This window comes from Lytechinus pictus, chromosome 7, assembly GCF_037042905.1.
Source record: "Lytechinus pictus isolate F3 Inbred chromosome 7, Lp3.0, whole genome shotgun sequence".
NCBI classification, from domain to species: Eukaryota; Metazoa; Echinodermata; class Echinoidea; order Temnopleuroida; family Toxopneustidae; genus Lytechinus; species Lytechinus pictus.
This window is the reverse complement of record NC_087251.1, coordinates 14763698-14780136: the sequence shown is the minus strand read 5'-3', so window position 1 is coordinate 14780136 and position 16439 is coordinate 14763698. Positions and strand designations below refer to the sequence as shown.

General features: G+C 34.6%; 1 protein-coding gene across 1 annotated transcript in view; it reads left to right on the top strand.

The window, feature by feature from the left end:
• Positions 1-282: 282 nt before the first annotated feature.
• Positions 283-16439, top strand: part of LOC129264902 (RNA helicase aquarius-like) — a 31508-nt gene continuing 15351 nt past the window's right edge. The window contains exons 1-20 of the mRNA XM_054902862.2: positions 283-416; positions 1001-1041; positions 1909-1990; positions 3653-3727; positions 4517-4660; positions 5537-5605; positions 5959-6059; positions 7226-7302; positions 7686-7750; positions 8311-8424; positions 8752-8865; positions 9189-9292; positions 9909-10011; positions 10284-10404; positions 10632-10724; positions 11937-12037; positions 12506-12532; positions 13162-13261; positions 15589-15756; positions 16188-16357. Coding sequence (XP_054758837.2) covers positions 285-416; positions 1001-1041; positions 1909-1990; positions 3653-3727; positions 4517-4660; positions 5537-5605; positions 5959-6059; positions 7226-7302; positions 7686-7750; positions 8311-8424; positions 8752-8865; positions 9189-9292; positions 9909-10011; positions 10284-10404; positions 10632-10724; positions 11937-12037; positions 12506-12532; positions 13162-13261; positions 15589-15756; positions 16188-16357 — 2001 coding nt within the window. The 5' untranslated portion in view covers positions 283-284. The remainder of the gene's footprint in view (positions 417-1000; positions 1042-1908; positions 1991-3652; positions 3728-4516; positions 4661-5536; positions 5606-5958; positions 6060-7225; positions 7303-7685; positions 7751-8310; positions 8425-8751; positions 8866-9188; positions 9293-9908; positions 10012-10283; positions 10405-10631; positions 10725-11936; positions 12038-12505; positions 12533-13161; positions 13262-15588; positions 15757-16187; positions 16358-16439) is intronic.

The window sequence follows — 16439 nt, the reverse complement described above, 5'->3', positions numbered from 1 at the left end:
CACCTACGAAATATTATATCTCAAAAATTATTCTGTTCAAAAGTTATAGCATTTTGATTTAGGGGGGACTTTTTTTTTGTGTGTATAGAACAGGCAATATAATTTATGAAGGCTTGTGTGTCTAACATTTAAAATATTTTTGAAAATGAGGGGAAAATGAGGTTAGTGGAATGAAACTAAAGGTTTGAATAATGGGCTAGAATTGCCAACAATATTAAATGTTATTAAAAACAATTTATGTACTCACTTTTTACCTATTTTTCTGTATTGATTGTATTTTACAGATGAGTGGCAGTCAGAAAAGGAAGAGTTATGCTCCTACAGTGGAGCAGCTTAATGCAGACTTTTTGACACAGCTTGGCAGTCGATTTTGGGCTCCAAATAGTCCTACACCACACTTGGCCTATGATCCAAAGGTAGGCATATGGAGATAAATAAATCCAAAATAGTAGATGATTGCTGTGCAGAACTCTTCTTCATTTTGTTTTGATAAAAATAATCCATTGTACCAGAATGTGTATGAATCAGGAATGATGTATGATACATTTTATTGGTTCTTACCACCCATTCCCTGAGATTATAAACTAAATTAAGGTACTGGATTTTAATAAAGAGATGTAAACTGAAGACAACAAGTGAAATCTATTATTCCTACCTATAAGAAGTGGACATTCATACAAAGGAGAAGAAACAGAGGTAAATAAATGAACTCATAATGACTATCATTGGTGTTCTGTTTGTTTATAAGTTGAAAGCAGCAAGAGTATTCATACTTAAATGATTCAGATATTATTTGTGCTTGAAGATTATTTTATTCACGTAAAATAAATGACAGTATGGACAGTCTTTTTATGCCATTTTTGTAATTTTCCATTCATATTGTAATAATTTCAAACCCTTCTCGCAAAATGAATATCTTTGAAAACCCTTCAAAATGTTTAAGAAAATGCTTCTGATTTTAAATGTCAAGATGTATGTATTCTTTTCTTTTATTCACTAGGTGATTGAAGATGTTTACAAGAAAGAACTCTTGAAGAACAAGTAAGATCAAAATGACACTAAGGGAATTTTGTTAAAAGGTTAATAGAATGCGATACAAGCGATATGATAGCATTTTAGGGATGAAGGAGACAAGCAGTCAATTACATAATTGTAAATGATTGCATGATTTATAATAGATTTTGAGATTTTAAATGGATTTTTTTCTGATTTCACTTGCAATTGATTGCAATTTAAAAGTTTCTTGTAATGCCCCAAATTGGAAAAAAATGTTCCATTAAAATTTTGATTATCTTTGTTATTTTCAGTATTGTTAAAAGTCTTAACCAATTACCACTTCACTTGTCCAAGCACTGAAATAAAAACTGTAATTCCTTTGACACTGACTATAAAATGCATATTCAAAATTTCTTGCCTATTCTGTTAATATATGCACTTTCTGTTTCTTGTACATGTTATTTTTTTAAATTTTAATTTGTTTCTTAGTCTACTATCATTTTGTTCTTTGTATAATTTGTATTTTTTATTTGTTATGTTATTTTGTTTCAGTATGAGAGAACCTTCAAAACGCTCAAGTTTCTTGAATTGCCACCTGTGTTTAATGTTATATGTTTTGAAATTGCAATATATGTAATAAATAAAATGAATTTAATTGAATCTCATTTAAAACAAATGATGTGAAAAAAGTAGTGTTTAAGGTTTACCTTACTCATGTATTGGTTGTGTTAAAGAGACGTCTGAGTTTGATTGAATATACATAAAAATAATTAGAAGATGATAAGAAAATTATAAAGGTGTGATCAATAAAAAACAAGTTGTCACCTGTGTGATGTAGAATGCTCAATTTATTTGTACCCCCTCAATTTTCTTTGCACAATTCTAATGGTTTAAACATTTGTTTACATGCAGGTTTGCTGCGCGTCGTATCATGGTGCTCGAGTTCAGCCAATATCTTGAAAACTACTTATGGCCAAACTATGACTCTGAAAAGGTAAGACACAATTGATGGAAATGAAAACTTGTTTTTACAATAATAGTATGCTGTGTGAATTTTTTTTTACTTGCCGAGATGTGTCAAATATACGTTAAAGGCCTTTCTACACAAATAATGGTTTATTAAAACTCTAAAATGAATTGTTGTACATACTACAGAGCTTCCAAGTCTCCCGGATCCTGCGGGAGAATACTGGATTGCGATCCAATCTCCCGTTCTCCCGACCTCATGCCAAAATCTCCTGGATAATCAGGATTTTTAGCTGTTAAATTGCGAAATTCATACAAAAGACTGTTTTACGAGTCTAGCATGTTCAACTCCCTAACACCCACATGGAACCTCCTTATCACATTTTCATTTTACCCAGTAACTTTTACCAGTTTTTGTATAATCGTACATTGATTTCCAATGTAAATGAAGATAATTTTACTGAACGACTGGTGAAGTATTCTAACAAGCCATTTTATTTCCGGGTTCTGCAATGTGTGTGATGAAAACACTTCAGCGGTACTCCATGCACATGGCCCCCGATGCGCCCCGGTGCGGCTCCAGCTGGCCGCGCTGCGCCAGGAAGCTACGATAAGGGAAGTTCACGAGCACTGAGAGGCATTTTTCGTAAGCTTGTGTGCGCTTTATTCGAGCTGAAACTGTGGATCAACGATGGGATTAACAAGTGGATTACTTTTACACCCCGACTTTCAGTTTCAGGAAAAATTTTATTGACAATCCTAAAGAACCAGAAGCAAAGTGGAGATTTTTTCGCCTACTTTCACTTGGGTTGATCGGATACGAACATTTTCTCTTTCGTGAGTGAGCTAGCTTGGTGCTGGCTGGCTGAGCTGTGCGAAGCACGCCCCGCCCCGATTTATCCACACTACAATCGCATCGCCAGTGACCATGGAGATCATGGAGATGGAGTCATCCAAGACCAAGACGACAAAATACGTTTTGAAGTATAAAGATAATTTTCAAGCGGAATGGGACTGTGTGACAATTTTCACAGGAATCCCTCAGAGACTTTAAACAGTCCACATATAAAGCTCATTTACCATGTTTACCACTACTGCAGCCCCTTCCCTCTCTGGCCAATTAAAGGTATTTTCATGTTGAATGCATTCTTTTATAAATTATTTAAAAAATCTACTGTGTTGCCTGAAGTGTATATTTAGTCAATGACAATTCATGAATTCTCTCTAATGTGCATTTAATCTATCAGAATTTTTTTTGATGGTTTAGACAGCTGTCAGTTACTATCAAATGTTGTTTCTTAATGTGTTTTGCTACCCAAAACTCCCATCCGTGGGACAACGTTCCGCCGCTCCCTCACAAAATCATACCTCCGCGAAATCTACTGGATTCTATCTTTCCAATGTTGGCAGCTCTGATACTATTCCAAAGAGACTGCACTCTCATCATGTATCTCCTCTTGCATGTACCTTATAAATTAAGAAGGCAAATGAAAGTGAAGAAAGAATGAATTAAAGTTGTCACTTTTCACATGCAAAACTCAAATGAAAATTGCTCCACTGCAGTCCACCACACTGTCATTTTGAATTGAGCAGTGAATTTCCCTTTCTCTAAGTTTTTATATAGCTGTATATTTTGCATATGATTCATTTTGAAAGTTGATGAATGAATTTTTTTTTGTGTGTGTTTCAGTCAAGCTCCAGTCATCTGATTTCGATTGCAGTCATGATAAATGAGAAATTCAGAGAAGGTGTTCCAGCATGGGAGGTGAGATTATGAAAACATTTATTTGTTGTTGTTGATGAGGTTCCATGATATTTCGGTCATGTTGGAGTATAGATAGTCCACATGTACTTCATACTCTTTAGCATTTGACAAGACATTTACTCTGGTAGCAATCTGCACATTAAAGATAAAATTCAGTTTTCGGACCCGTAACATGGAGTTTTGCGATGGATTGTAAATGTGAAAAAACAGTTCTGAGTGGTTTTCTTCTGTGTCTTGAGCAAAACGGCATGCAGCAATGATCTTGATTGGCTGTGCTACTTGGAAGCGATTGCACCGACTTAATTATGGAATTTGAAAATGGAAAGAATGCCTGAAAGTGTTTGAGAAATGCTGTAAGATATTGATTTTCCAAAGTGAAAAGATATTGAATAAATTATGCTGAGATTCACATAGAAATGCAATGAAGGATACTCTTTGCAGCCCAAACATTTTGGGGATCATAGCTTAAATGTGATGACATATGAGAAACACTATTGTACTGATTCATTCCAAATTTTCTGTGTGGAGGGTTTTTTATCATCTGCTACCAAAACTATGATCATGAAAAATGAAAATGATGAAGTGCAAAAATATGATGTCACACTTAAATATGCTATACTGTTTGTTATGTCTTTGTTGTTGTCTGTCTATACAATTGTTGGGTATTTTGAGCATTCTTTTGTTGACAATATTGCTATTATTACTATGTAGTACTTCAAGGTATGACATTTGAAGAGTAGTATTTAGTACCTGGTCAATGTTCTTATTCATTGACATTTTAATTACTAGGCTTGCAAGAAGAAACCTGAGCAATTTCCAGCATTCTTCCACCAAGTTCTAAAGCTAACCTTGGGTGCCATAAAGGATCTTACTATATCACTGAGAGAACGGACAGTACTCCTCATCTTCCTCATTCATTGTTTCAACAGTCTGGTAGGTGAAACCTTGCAACACAAAGCTATAATTGTTTGAACAATCTTGCAATTGATTTGTACATGGTTATCAATGTAATCAGTTAATTACTCCTGTGATTAATCATTATGCTTTGTGTTAACCGCCCCTATTGTGAAGAGTATTTTTTCTTTTTACTTTATGGATTTTTCTGAGTGCCCAGTTCATAGTGCAATTTGGGTTATTGTTGTTTTTTCAATGATGTTGATTGATATTCATATCCTTTAAATATTGACAATACATAAGTTTCTGACATTTAAAGTTAAATGACATCATATTGGCATGTACTTTTTTTTATTGACTTTAGATTTTGATTTGTCCTTGCAGACCTGGCTCCTTGATTTGTTTCGTTTTTACTATGAGATTAATTGATTGTTCATTGAATATACTTCATAATAGGACTGTTGTTGAACAAAAATTAAAGAAAGTTGACTTAAGAAATAACATTTTATGTTATCCCTGTAGAAAAATCATATTTCCTATGATGGTGGTTGTTGTGATGGTGATGAATATAATTCTAAGATTATGAAGAATAATCACTTTGCACATTACAGAGTCATTGGGGAGTTGGATTTTATGTATTTTGCAATATGATTAATATGATTATGATTTAAAGTGATGATCTGCATAGTGATCAACATAGTGATGATCATCATAGTGACGATCTACATGAATTTTTCACAAAGTTTCTCTGGCTCTGTACCAAAAAGATATGCTTAAAAATAATAATCCTTTTGTTCTACAATTTACAATGGATCTAGAAAGCTTTTATTTGCAAGATGATGCCTTATTTTGTAAGGATGTCATGATAATCTGATATGTTGATTAAATGTCACTTGACATGTTTTGTAATTGTAGGAAGTTGATGTGATACGAGAGCAAGTTCAGAGGCTGGTATCCCTTCCAATGTGGGTGTGTCTTCTACCGGTAAGTTACATCACATTTTTTTTTTTCCATTTTAGAAATTCAATTTTGCATCAGTTAAAGACAAATGAAATATTATATGTTTACTTGTACATTGCTTTATTATGGTGATATAAATCAGTCTCTAAATGCTTGACAAAGTACATATATATGAACATAATCAAGTACAATAGATGAATTGTTGAAAGTTTTTTCTAGGATGAAGAGATGATATTTGAATGCTTTCTGGAAGGATTCTACTGTTGTCTTGGCTCTGATGTACTGCAACGATCTGTTCTAAAGTACATGTTTAGTGAGGTGAAATATAAAAGAGAATATATATAAAGTTTACCCTTTTTCTAATTTTTTGCCATCAGGGAAGACTAGAAACAGAGCTGAAAGCCTATCCCAAATACAAGAAATTTTGGAATATCATCAAGAAAAATGACGCCAAACAAGATGAGGAGACAAAGAAGAGGTAAGAGAAGATTTAATCAGGAGACTGAGATTAAGTTATAATACTCAACTTCATTATTTGTATTTTGTGTTTGAATCGCAAGGGAAAGGACATTTTTTTTGTATAATGCGCGATAGCTCAGTCGGTAGAGCAAGGGTTTCGGATTCTGGTGACCCGGGTTCGATTCCCAAGTAGTGCGCTAGTGCCCTTTGGTAAGGCATTTATCCTCATTACCAGGTCCCTCGGAGAGGATCTTAAGCCGTTGGTCCCCTGGTTGCTTGCTCACAGGCATTCATGCTTTCTTAGTAGTCTGGTAAAAAACCTTGGTATGTATGAACTAGGTGCTTTAAAGGGGAATCCAACCCAAATAAAAACTTGTTTTTGTAAGGAAAAGAAATATCAGACAAGTTGATAGGTGAACGTTTGAACAATATTGGACAAACAACAAGAAAGTTATGAATTTTTAAATGTTGTAAATATTGGTAATCACTATACCCATGGAGACTTCAAATTGGCCGCATATGTGATGTCATAGTGATGTAAGGCAAGGACTACTCTTCCATGTACTCCAATACATATTATTGCTAAAATTTCATTTTTCCCAAAAATTTTATTTCAAATTATATTTTTCTTCCATGAGGACATAAAGCAATATACTACCTGGGTTATATTTAGATTACTGCCCCAGGGGAATGGGTACTTAGGAGAAAACCACAAATCCCTGATAATAAAGTACATGGCCTATGGGAAAGTTGTCCTTGCCCCTTGTCATAATTTACTTACCCAGTTGCCAATTTGAAATCTACATAGTATTAGTGATCTCAATTTTAAAGCAGCTATAACTTTCTTATTGCTTGTCCGATTTCTTTCAAACTTTCACCATTCTGTTTAATTTATTTTTCTCTGTCCCAACACATCATTTTATGGCCTAGGCTGGATTCCCCTTTAAAACAATCAAAACTCTAAATTCAAAGCCAAGGAATTTCACAATTAAAATAAACAACATATCTAGTAGCATGTTCTTTGAATATGCATGTAATAGCAAACTCCCCTATTCTGAACCTAGAGCCAACTATTCTATTCATAATAAGAAGAGGATATTTTGATTACTTTTCATGTTTGTAGTTGTATGTAATCCAGTATTACTCTTTCATTACTTTTTTTTTTTTTACTTCATATCATAACAGGAATGACTTTGAGCGGAGATTTCTTGCTGAGTTGATTCAGCTTTTCTACACGATACTTGATTCCATTCCAGAGGAAGGTGAATATAAAACATTTAGATATTTGTGTTATCTAACAAAAGAATGACTGATGACAGCTAGTGTTTTCTCTTATATTTCATTTGTTTCGGATGTTGCTTCCACTTATAGATCAAGCAGACTTATTGCCCTACAAGTGCTGTCAGTATAAATTTTTCTAATTTTCTTTTTCCCCTTCATTTGAAGTCTGAATTTGAACCAAAAGCAAAGCATTAGTTCTTGCCACATAGATAAAAAAAAATCTCTGTAGAGAACTTACAAAAATTTACCATATCTGTATTCTAGAGAGCACTGCAGATTGATATAAAATGTCTTCCTGAAGAAACAGACTTGAATTTTGAAACTCTATTACATTTTATTGTTTTTTGTTGTTGTTTGTTTGCAGGTGATGCACCAATGGACAAGGTTCATTTCTGTGAGCGCTTTGTTGAGATGATGGTAGACTTAGAGGTATGATACTTGTTTTGTTGTAGACTACAGTTCTTCTTCTATACATCTTGATTTTATGGTACATGACACAATCATTATGTAATTGTCATTTTACCATATAGTCATTCTCACATAGTTTATCCCTTGCAGGGTCAGATTCAATATTTCATGGAAAAGGGTTATCACTTGAGAAGGAAGTGACTTCTTGTCAAAGAGGTAGGGGTGGGAGGGGATGTTGTGAAAATAAATATAATTCTTTGGCCTTTTTCATAAAAAAACCTTACAACCAAGGTATATTTTATATCATGGTTATTACCATGGACACCTTCGTTTTGGTTGGCAGCTTGGCCCTGTTTCCCCGAGTCAAAATATAATGAAGTCACTTTGGACAAAATTTGGGACTTGAAGCATACGTGTATGTGTGTTTATTATCATCATAAGTGGGATAAAGTGTATCACGGCACCAAGTCTTGACACTGAAAATATTGTTGAATCTTTTCTGAATAAGGCTGTAGAAGTGTGAAGTGTCAAATATTTGCTAAGATTTTGAATATTCCTGATTTGTTGTTATATTTGTAAAGGCTCAATTACCAACAAGGCGATTTTTCAATGCTGTCATGGATGATGCCCATGTAGTTGTACGATGTCGGCTCTCAGCACTAGCAAAGAGGAATGAAGGCAAGCTATTCAGTGAGGTAAATTATCAATGAATTTCATTTCTGCATGGACTTGATAGTTAGAATTTTGTAGTAGTATTATTCCATTTGATTATTTTTGTCCATATTGCACACTTAAAGAAAATTGCCAATTTAACATGTTTCTTCCTATTTGTGTGGAATTTTTTTCTGTAGCATTGAAAAGGAAATTTAAGGATTTTCCTATTTCTTGGAATTCCTTAGTAATTTGTTTCTTTTTCTTGGCTGGCTGCCAGGGTTGGCACATATGTCAGACAAGCCACCTTAGTTCAATATTTTATTTCCAAACCATTATGCCAATCACACTGATTTTTGTTTTAATGACAGTTACTGGACATGTTAACATTCTATGCTGGATTTGAGATCAAGGATTCAACAGGAACAGCTCTTACAGATCATGAAATGACTGATATACACTATGACAGGATTAGCTCTCTACAGGTACATACGCCCTCCTCTACGAAGTGCCACTGCACACCTTATGACTATTGTATTTACTGTGATCATATTTTAATCATTTTCTTATACAAATCAATCACAGTGTCTTATTGAAGGTAAGGTTAAAACTAATTGAATAATGGTAAAACAGATTTATTTGTCAAGGCCTGAAGTAATTTTTTGGTAAATCTGAAGATTAGTTATTCTCGAAGTTTGAATTCATTTTTTGATAGTGTATGATATAGAAATGAAGAGTATGTCATAAAGGCATTTTGTGTGAAAGATACAGGTTGTAATGTTCTAACTTCATGTTTTTTGTAATGCAGAGAGCAGCATTCAAGCTGTTTCCAGAGCTGAAGAGATTTGCATTGTCAAATGTTGCCAGTATTGACACACGAAAAACATTGACCAAGCATTTTACACAGCTAAGGTAGGTACATACTATTGATATTGACTATATATTAAACTTTTGCCTGCAGGAACTGGGTTGTTTTTGTATAGATACTGTTGAAATGAGAAATTTTACTGCCCAACTTTCATCAATTTATTTTAGTAGTTCCAATTTGTTGCCAAGAAAAATTCGATAATTGCTCATAAAGAAATGCCCAATATTTTGTTTTTCATAATGATAACAGGTATATAGTCCCTGACTATACAAAGTTTTGCTACATCGTAATTCGCCCCAAAACAGCCTATGCCTTTTACATGTGCCACTCTCCAAAAAATGTTACTGGGAAACTGTTGCTCACGCAGGACGACTAGTCCTGTAGAATCCACTCTTTTAGTGTCTCAAATATACAAAACCTTCATGTTCCTCTGAAAGCAAATTAAAATTGTGTTTGTTGCAATGACCATTTAAATGATGGATATATTCCCATCCTATTTCCCCTTTCTTTCAATGTGCCCTGAGCATTTAATCTGACTGGAAGTAGTGCAATGAAAATTTAATGTATTACTATTATTATTATTATTTTGATTATGCACAGCATCATGTAATCCAATTGAGATGATTGATAACGCCATCTCAAATACTTTCTCTACCCCAGTGCATCTGACTTACATCGTTTTGCTGCTTTCTTGCATCTGCTGCATCCTCTTGGTGAAGATGATGAAACCACGGTAGAGAAGACTTTCCTTTTAGATCTCATGGTAAGAACAATGTATAAAAATTATATCTTCTGTTTTTTTTCATATCATAATTTAGCATTTTAATTTGAAGATTTTGCTGGAATGTCCATCAAGGACTGTTGAATATGCATACATTGTGTGCGGGCACTCTAACTATGACGTGTAATAATCTTTTGGAGTGCTCTGAGATGCCATCCCTATGTACTAAAGCGCTATACAAAAGCAGATTATTTCAATTATTGATTGTTATTCTTTATATTGATTTTATTTATTATTTGTATATTTTATTTCAGGTGTCCCATCATGAGAGAAGGATATCTCAAATACAGTCTTTGAATGAGACACCACTCTACCCAACAGAAGAAATCCTATGGGATGAGAATGTGGTTCCTACTGAGTTCTATTCGGGTGAAGGTATGATTCACTATCAATCCTTTTAAACCAAATAAAAAATAAATTGCATTTCTTATATTTTTTTTCAAAGAATGTATTTGCTGGTATTTATTTATACTATGCATCCTAAAACTGTCTTGTCTTTTATATTTGAGGCTTCATTTGATCATCATTATCACAATAGGAATGAATGTTTACTACGTTCTGAAAAACTGGATAAAACTTCTTCAAACTATTTCTCTCCTCAGGTGGTCTTGCCCTTCCTAAATTGAATCTTCAGATGCTAACTCTTCATGACTACCTACTCAGAAACTTTCATCTCTTCAGACTAGAGTCCACATGTAAGTGTCAGAATGAATGTGTCATTGTGGAAGAGCCGTGGTGTAGTGGTTCTGACTCTTGCCTTGTAAACAGAGGGTCGTGTGTTCGAATCCCACCGCGGTCTAGCGTCCTTTGGCAAGGCGTTAATCCACAATTTGCCACTCTCGACCCAGGTGCTAAATGGGTACCCGGTAGGATGCGAAAGATATTGTATGTTTGATTTTGCCAGCGCCATAATGAGGCTGCGATGAATGCAAGGAATGCTCCCCAGGGAGTGGATATTGTGCACTTTTCGTGCGGGATTGAAATGAATCCAATGACCGGGGTAATAATATGCTGTAACGCGCTTTGAGCCATTCAGGGAAAAGCGCTTTATAAAAATTTGCTATTATTATTGCTGTCAATGTAAATTGTTGAGCATGATCTAAAAAAAAAGAAAGCTATTGATTTTGATTTTGAAGTTTTTGATTAGTGATGTCATGTACAAGTAGCTGGGCCATATGTCATGTAATATGAGATGCATAAATTTCAATTTTTTAATGGTTTGTGATGACTAATTTTTTTTCTTTTTAGGAGCAGTTGTGAAATGATTTGTCTATTGATGTGCTGATGGTACAATAAATACAATTTTCAATTTTTAGAGAAAATAATATTTCATTGATTTTTTACCATTCGCAATGTAGGAATGCTGCTCGCATATGACGTCACCAATCAATTATTAAAATTCTAATAACTTTTTTATTCTTTGATGGATTTTCCTGAAATCTTCGTGAATATTTTTATTATTTATTATTTCTATCTTTACATTAACATTTTTGTCAGGGTGAACTTCCCTTTCAAGTGCAACTTCAATTCATGCTCACCCCTTTGTGAAATCCGTCGCTGGTGATGTCACATTCTTACTTTTTCATCCCCAAATTCAAACAGATTTCTCCAATTACTTACAAATTGTTGAAACATTGAATTTTTGAAGAGTTTTAATTGGGTGTTTTGTAATAGCTAAATAAATGAGGTGGTGAAGTCAAATAAATTGTTAAGCCAAACACCTTGATGTTCTCATCTCAGATTGGCAAAGTGTAGATAGATTTTTTCAAAAGTATGTGAATGCTACAAGTGGCACAACTGTTGCATCACAAGACTGTCGTACAATAGGTTTTTTTTCAAAGACTATCTCTTATAATAGTAGTATTTGAATCTAAGTATTTGATTTATTTTGCTGACTATCTTCTTAGATGAGATAAGGCAGGACATAGAGGATGCTGTACTAAGAATGAAACCCTGGAAGGCTGAGGATGGGAGCTGTTTCTTTGGAGGGTGGGCTCGTATGGCACAGGTAAGTGTTCTACTACCATGCATTATCTGACTGTACGTGCATGTTATTATTAGTAGTATTATAAATCTGTATGTCGATCCATATGCCTGTCCGTTCATCTTGTGTCAATCCATTTGTCCATCCATGTCTGTTCTGACTTTGATATTTATGCTTTATTAATTTTATTATGGACTTCCATTTCAGAATAACTGAAGTCCAGTTCCAATTTATAAGAAAATTTTTGTTTTTTGCTTGTTTTTACCTGCCTTGTCCAGACATGCATGTGATCATGACTGATAATATGCCAATTCTCATATAAAGACATAATTATTTTCAATACCAGGTGATTGTATCAATATACATTATATCTAATAATGACAGACCCTTTTTTACATTCAATATCACCCTTCCTGCTAACATTTCACTCTCATTTTTAAATGTTTATTAATTTGGATTGTTTTATTTTCTTTTTTTTTAATTCTCTTACAGCCGATCACATCATTCTCTGTAGTTGAGGTAAGAAATTATGTATACATAGATATTCTATATGATAGAGCAGTTTTCAACAAGATATGCTTGTACAGAAAAGAGTCCGTGATTTGTTAAATGATTTTGTGTTTTTTAAGCAGTTAGTTTTTACATTTCTCAAAACTGTCTCTAATAATGCCATCATATAAAATTTTATTTTCATAGTGCATGATTTCATTCATTTAATTATCTAAGCATTTATGCTTTCTTAGCAATCAGGTAAAAAATCACCACCATGTCCCGTAATACTAGTATGAAACCCCCATGATCTATTAAAATTTCATTGGAATATTATACAAATTGAAAGGAGATTTTAGTTTAAAATTTTGTTTTTGATATGTATTGGCTCTCATATGGAAGGAGACAAACAAAAAGAAAAGAGTCTGTGATTTGTTCAGTGATTTTATGTTTTTTAGCATTGAGTTTTTACATTTCTCATCCCAATTTCTAATAAATGCTATCATATAAAATTTTATTTTCATAGTGCAAGTTTTTGATTGTTTATTGTTCCCATCTTTTCTAAAACAGATATTATTATAAACACAACAGATTGAGATAATATTTTTTTTCCAGTAGATTATTAAAACAGGATTATTTTGATGGTTTGATCATTGCAGGTTTCAAAACCCAACATTGGTGAGAATCACCCAGCAAGTGTAAGAGCTGATATTACTTTGACTCTTAACCTCCGTGAGCATATCAAGTCAGAATGGGAATGTAAGTAATCAACAACTGTTAATTTTTCTAACATTTGTACTATTTGATTGATACAATCAATGTTATCACCAGATTTTTGCTAAATTAGAAAGATCAAAATGTATTAAAATTTGCAGTCAAGAGATTCCATATAATTGGAATGCTCAATTGACAAACATCTTAGAAAATTAGTTTATTGACTTTCATCACATATACATGTAAATGGTAATAAAATTCAGAAGTTCAGTATATCCTTTTAACTCTTTGAGCGCTGGACCATGAACCCATCTGTACTTAATTATTTTCAGGGAGGGAAACAATGCATTGTTTGTTGAGTGTGAAATGCGAAGTTTGTACGGCACGGAGTGTGCATTGGTGCAAAGTACGCGTGGAAAGGGTTAAATTTGATATATTTTCAAAGATTTCTGAAGAAATTGTTAATTCCGAATGTAGTCTCACAAACATGCCATCAGCATACCTGCCAACCATTCCGATTTTGGCGGAATTATACCGATTTTTTAGCCTCCATTCCGAATTCCGAATTTTTAAACCAAAATTCCGATTTTTAGGTCAATCAATATAGTGTTGAAATTATTGAAACGGCTGTATGATGCGACTAACGCATAAGCGGCTGTAACATACGACTAACGCATAAACAACTGGGGCGCACGGCTAAGTGCTAAGTGCACAGTTCCATTGCAATTGCATGTGAAAATTACGAGCAGCGGCCACAGCGGCGCGGCCGATATTAGCGTTGACTTCCGGAACAAAATGGCGGCTGACATCGGCTCGCGAAAGTGCCAGTTTTCAGTGAGGACACGTTTTCAAAATCCACGAACATCGGAAAAACCGTGAAAAATTCACTTTTTTAGACCCCTTGTTTCCTAACTACGATGTATAGAATTAAGGATGGTGATATTTTTGACGCGAAATATGGTGATTTAGTAAGAAAATTTCACTTTTTATTCGAGGTTTTGCTCTTTTCGCCGGATGATTTTGTATTGTGGAATGAGTTAGTGAATGAGTCGTGTACTGGTGTCTAGAGTGTGTTGGTAATATCATTGATGAGTCTGCTTACCGGCGCCTGCTTACCCGGCCGATCGGCCGCGCCGTGCACATCGGGAGGCTCTGCCGTAGTTACTCAAGTTTATCCCTACGCAATGTTAAATTGATCTGTACTTTATTTTTTCGAATAATTGTCAAATTTGTGAGAAAGAAAGCGGCAATTATCAACTTTCGAGTCAAGTTGATCCATCGGAGCCGAACGCCAAATCTACTTGCTTCGCTTGCCTAAACTCCCGGCGCCCGAGTTGCAGCGCCTCAGCCTCCCAGTCTCATCGGCGCACCGCAAGTGCAGTGGTGGGTGCGGGTCGGGCGTATTCCGCCGTATTACTTCGGCTCCGTTTTTGTCATGGCTGAAAATATGCTTTCTTATGCCAACAAGCACTTATCTAATAAAGGTTATGATATAACCTTGTCCTCAGTCACTACTCCTGTGTGGTGAAATATAAACATGAATAAGATGACAATGTTTGGCTTATTTTGATGCATATGATAGACTTGATATAATTATAAATGATAAATAAATGTTCTGGATCTGGATGTATACGATGCAGGGCCCTCCTGGGCATAAACGCATCGGGTGAGAGAGGGCGGGGTGAGGATTAGAAAGCTCTGTCAATGGCCTTCTTGAATGAGCTTGTCGATGTTGAGTTGATGACAGCGTCACTCAAGTGATTCCATCACTTGTTAGATTTTTTTGCACTCAGTTTTTAATACAGTAGGCTAGGCCAACTTGAATCTGAATTAATGATACAAAATATCCCTTGGCCCAAAACTCAATTGAATTCTTGAAATTAGTTTTTTTCTGATTAAAAAGAGAATCTTTCCAGAAACTTTCCAACAATAGAGGGCCTTACAAAAATATGCTCAAAATCAAATTATTCCTAAATCTATATAGATTTCAATGAAAACAAATCACACCTGAATGAAACTGGGTGTATTTTTTTGTCACAAACGTGATATCTTAAAGACCCTTGTTTTAATGTTTGATTGATAAATGATATTATATTACATATAAGTAGACTAACGTTACATGTAGGTCATCCTGTGGTATGGTTAAGAGGGTAAATTTGCTTTAAAAAGGGTAGGGAAATGCTACTTTTACATGCAGAAAATGCAGAGTCCCTACCATGGGAGGGGGAAACCATCTCGCGCGCGACCCGCTCGGCGCCCTCGTGACTTTGATACTGATTTTTTATTATCAAAGGTTGGCAGGTATGCATCAGCACTGTAAATATTAACCTGTCCATGATAATTGCATTTATTCCATTCATTCCCCCATCCAGCTCTTCGGAAGCATGATGTTGCTTTCCTTGTAACTCTCCGACCAACCAAGAAGATTGGTAGTCATTTCACCAATAAAGAGCATTTCATTGATCAGGTTGGACTTGCTTACATCAGAGGTTGTGAGGTAGAAGGCATGTTGAATGAGAAAGGAGAAGTGATTGAAGAAGGTGAGCTCTACTATATGATTTGATTCTGTATAACCGAGTAATAATTATGATAATAATGTTGGTAATTATAATTAATTCTTACAATTTTGTCTCGTCTGCATAGCAGAGCGTGACTTTAGGCATTGCTTTTCCGACAGCGATGGTTCTGACGGCGGCAGTTGGGACTGGGGCGTTTTCGTTGGCATCATTATCATGTTATTAATTTGATATCACAAATGTTATAAATTTAACTCGTTTCTCAGTCACGTTAAAAAATATATTTGAGGTCAACAAACTTATTATTTCATTATCAAATTAATGTTTTTATTTTGCATGACTTAGACAGCTTCTTCTTGGGCTGAGGAAATAATGTATGAGAGCTTTAAAATCATGATGAGAAGTAATGTTTTCAGATATGTTGTCACATATTTACTCTTTATATTTTTGTTTAGGTCCAGAACCCAAGCCTGATCTACCAGGTATCACTAGAACCTACAGAGTATGGCTAGACCCTAACCAATACCAGAAGGACATGGCCAAGACAGCTTCCTCTGGGTCTGAGGATGCTTATGAGAGCTTTAATATCATGATGAGGAGGAAGCCAAAGGAAAACAATTTCAAGGTATGTGGAAACATTCATTAAAGAAATGAATTAACTTTGTTGAAATTAGAATAATTGGATTCTGATGGAATGAGAGGTATGC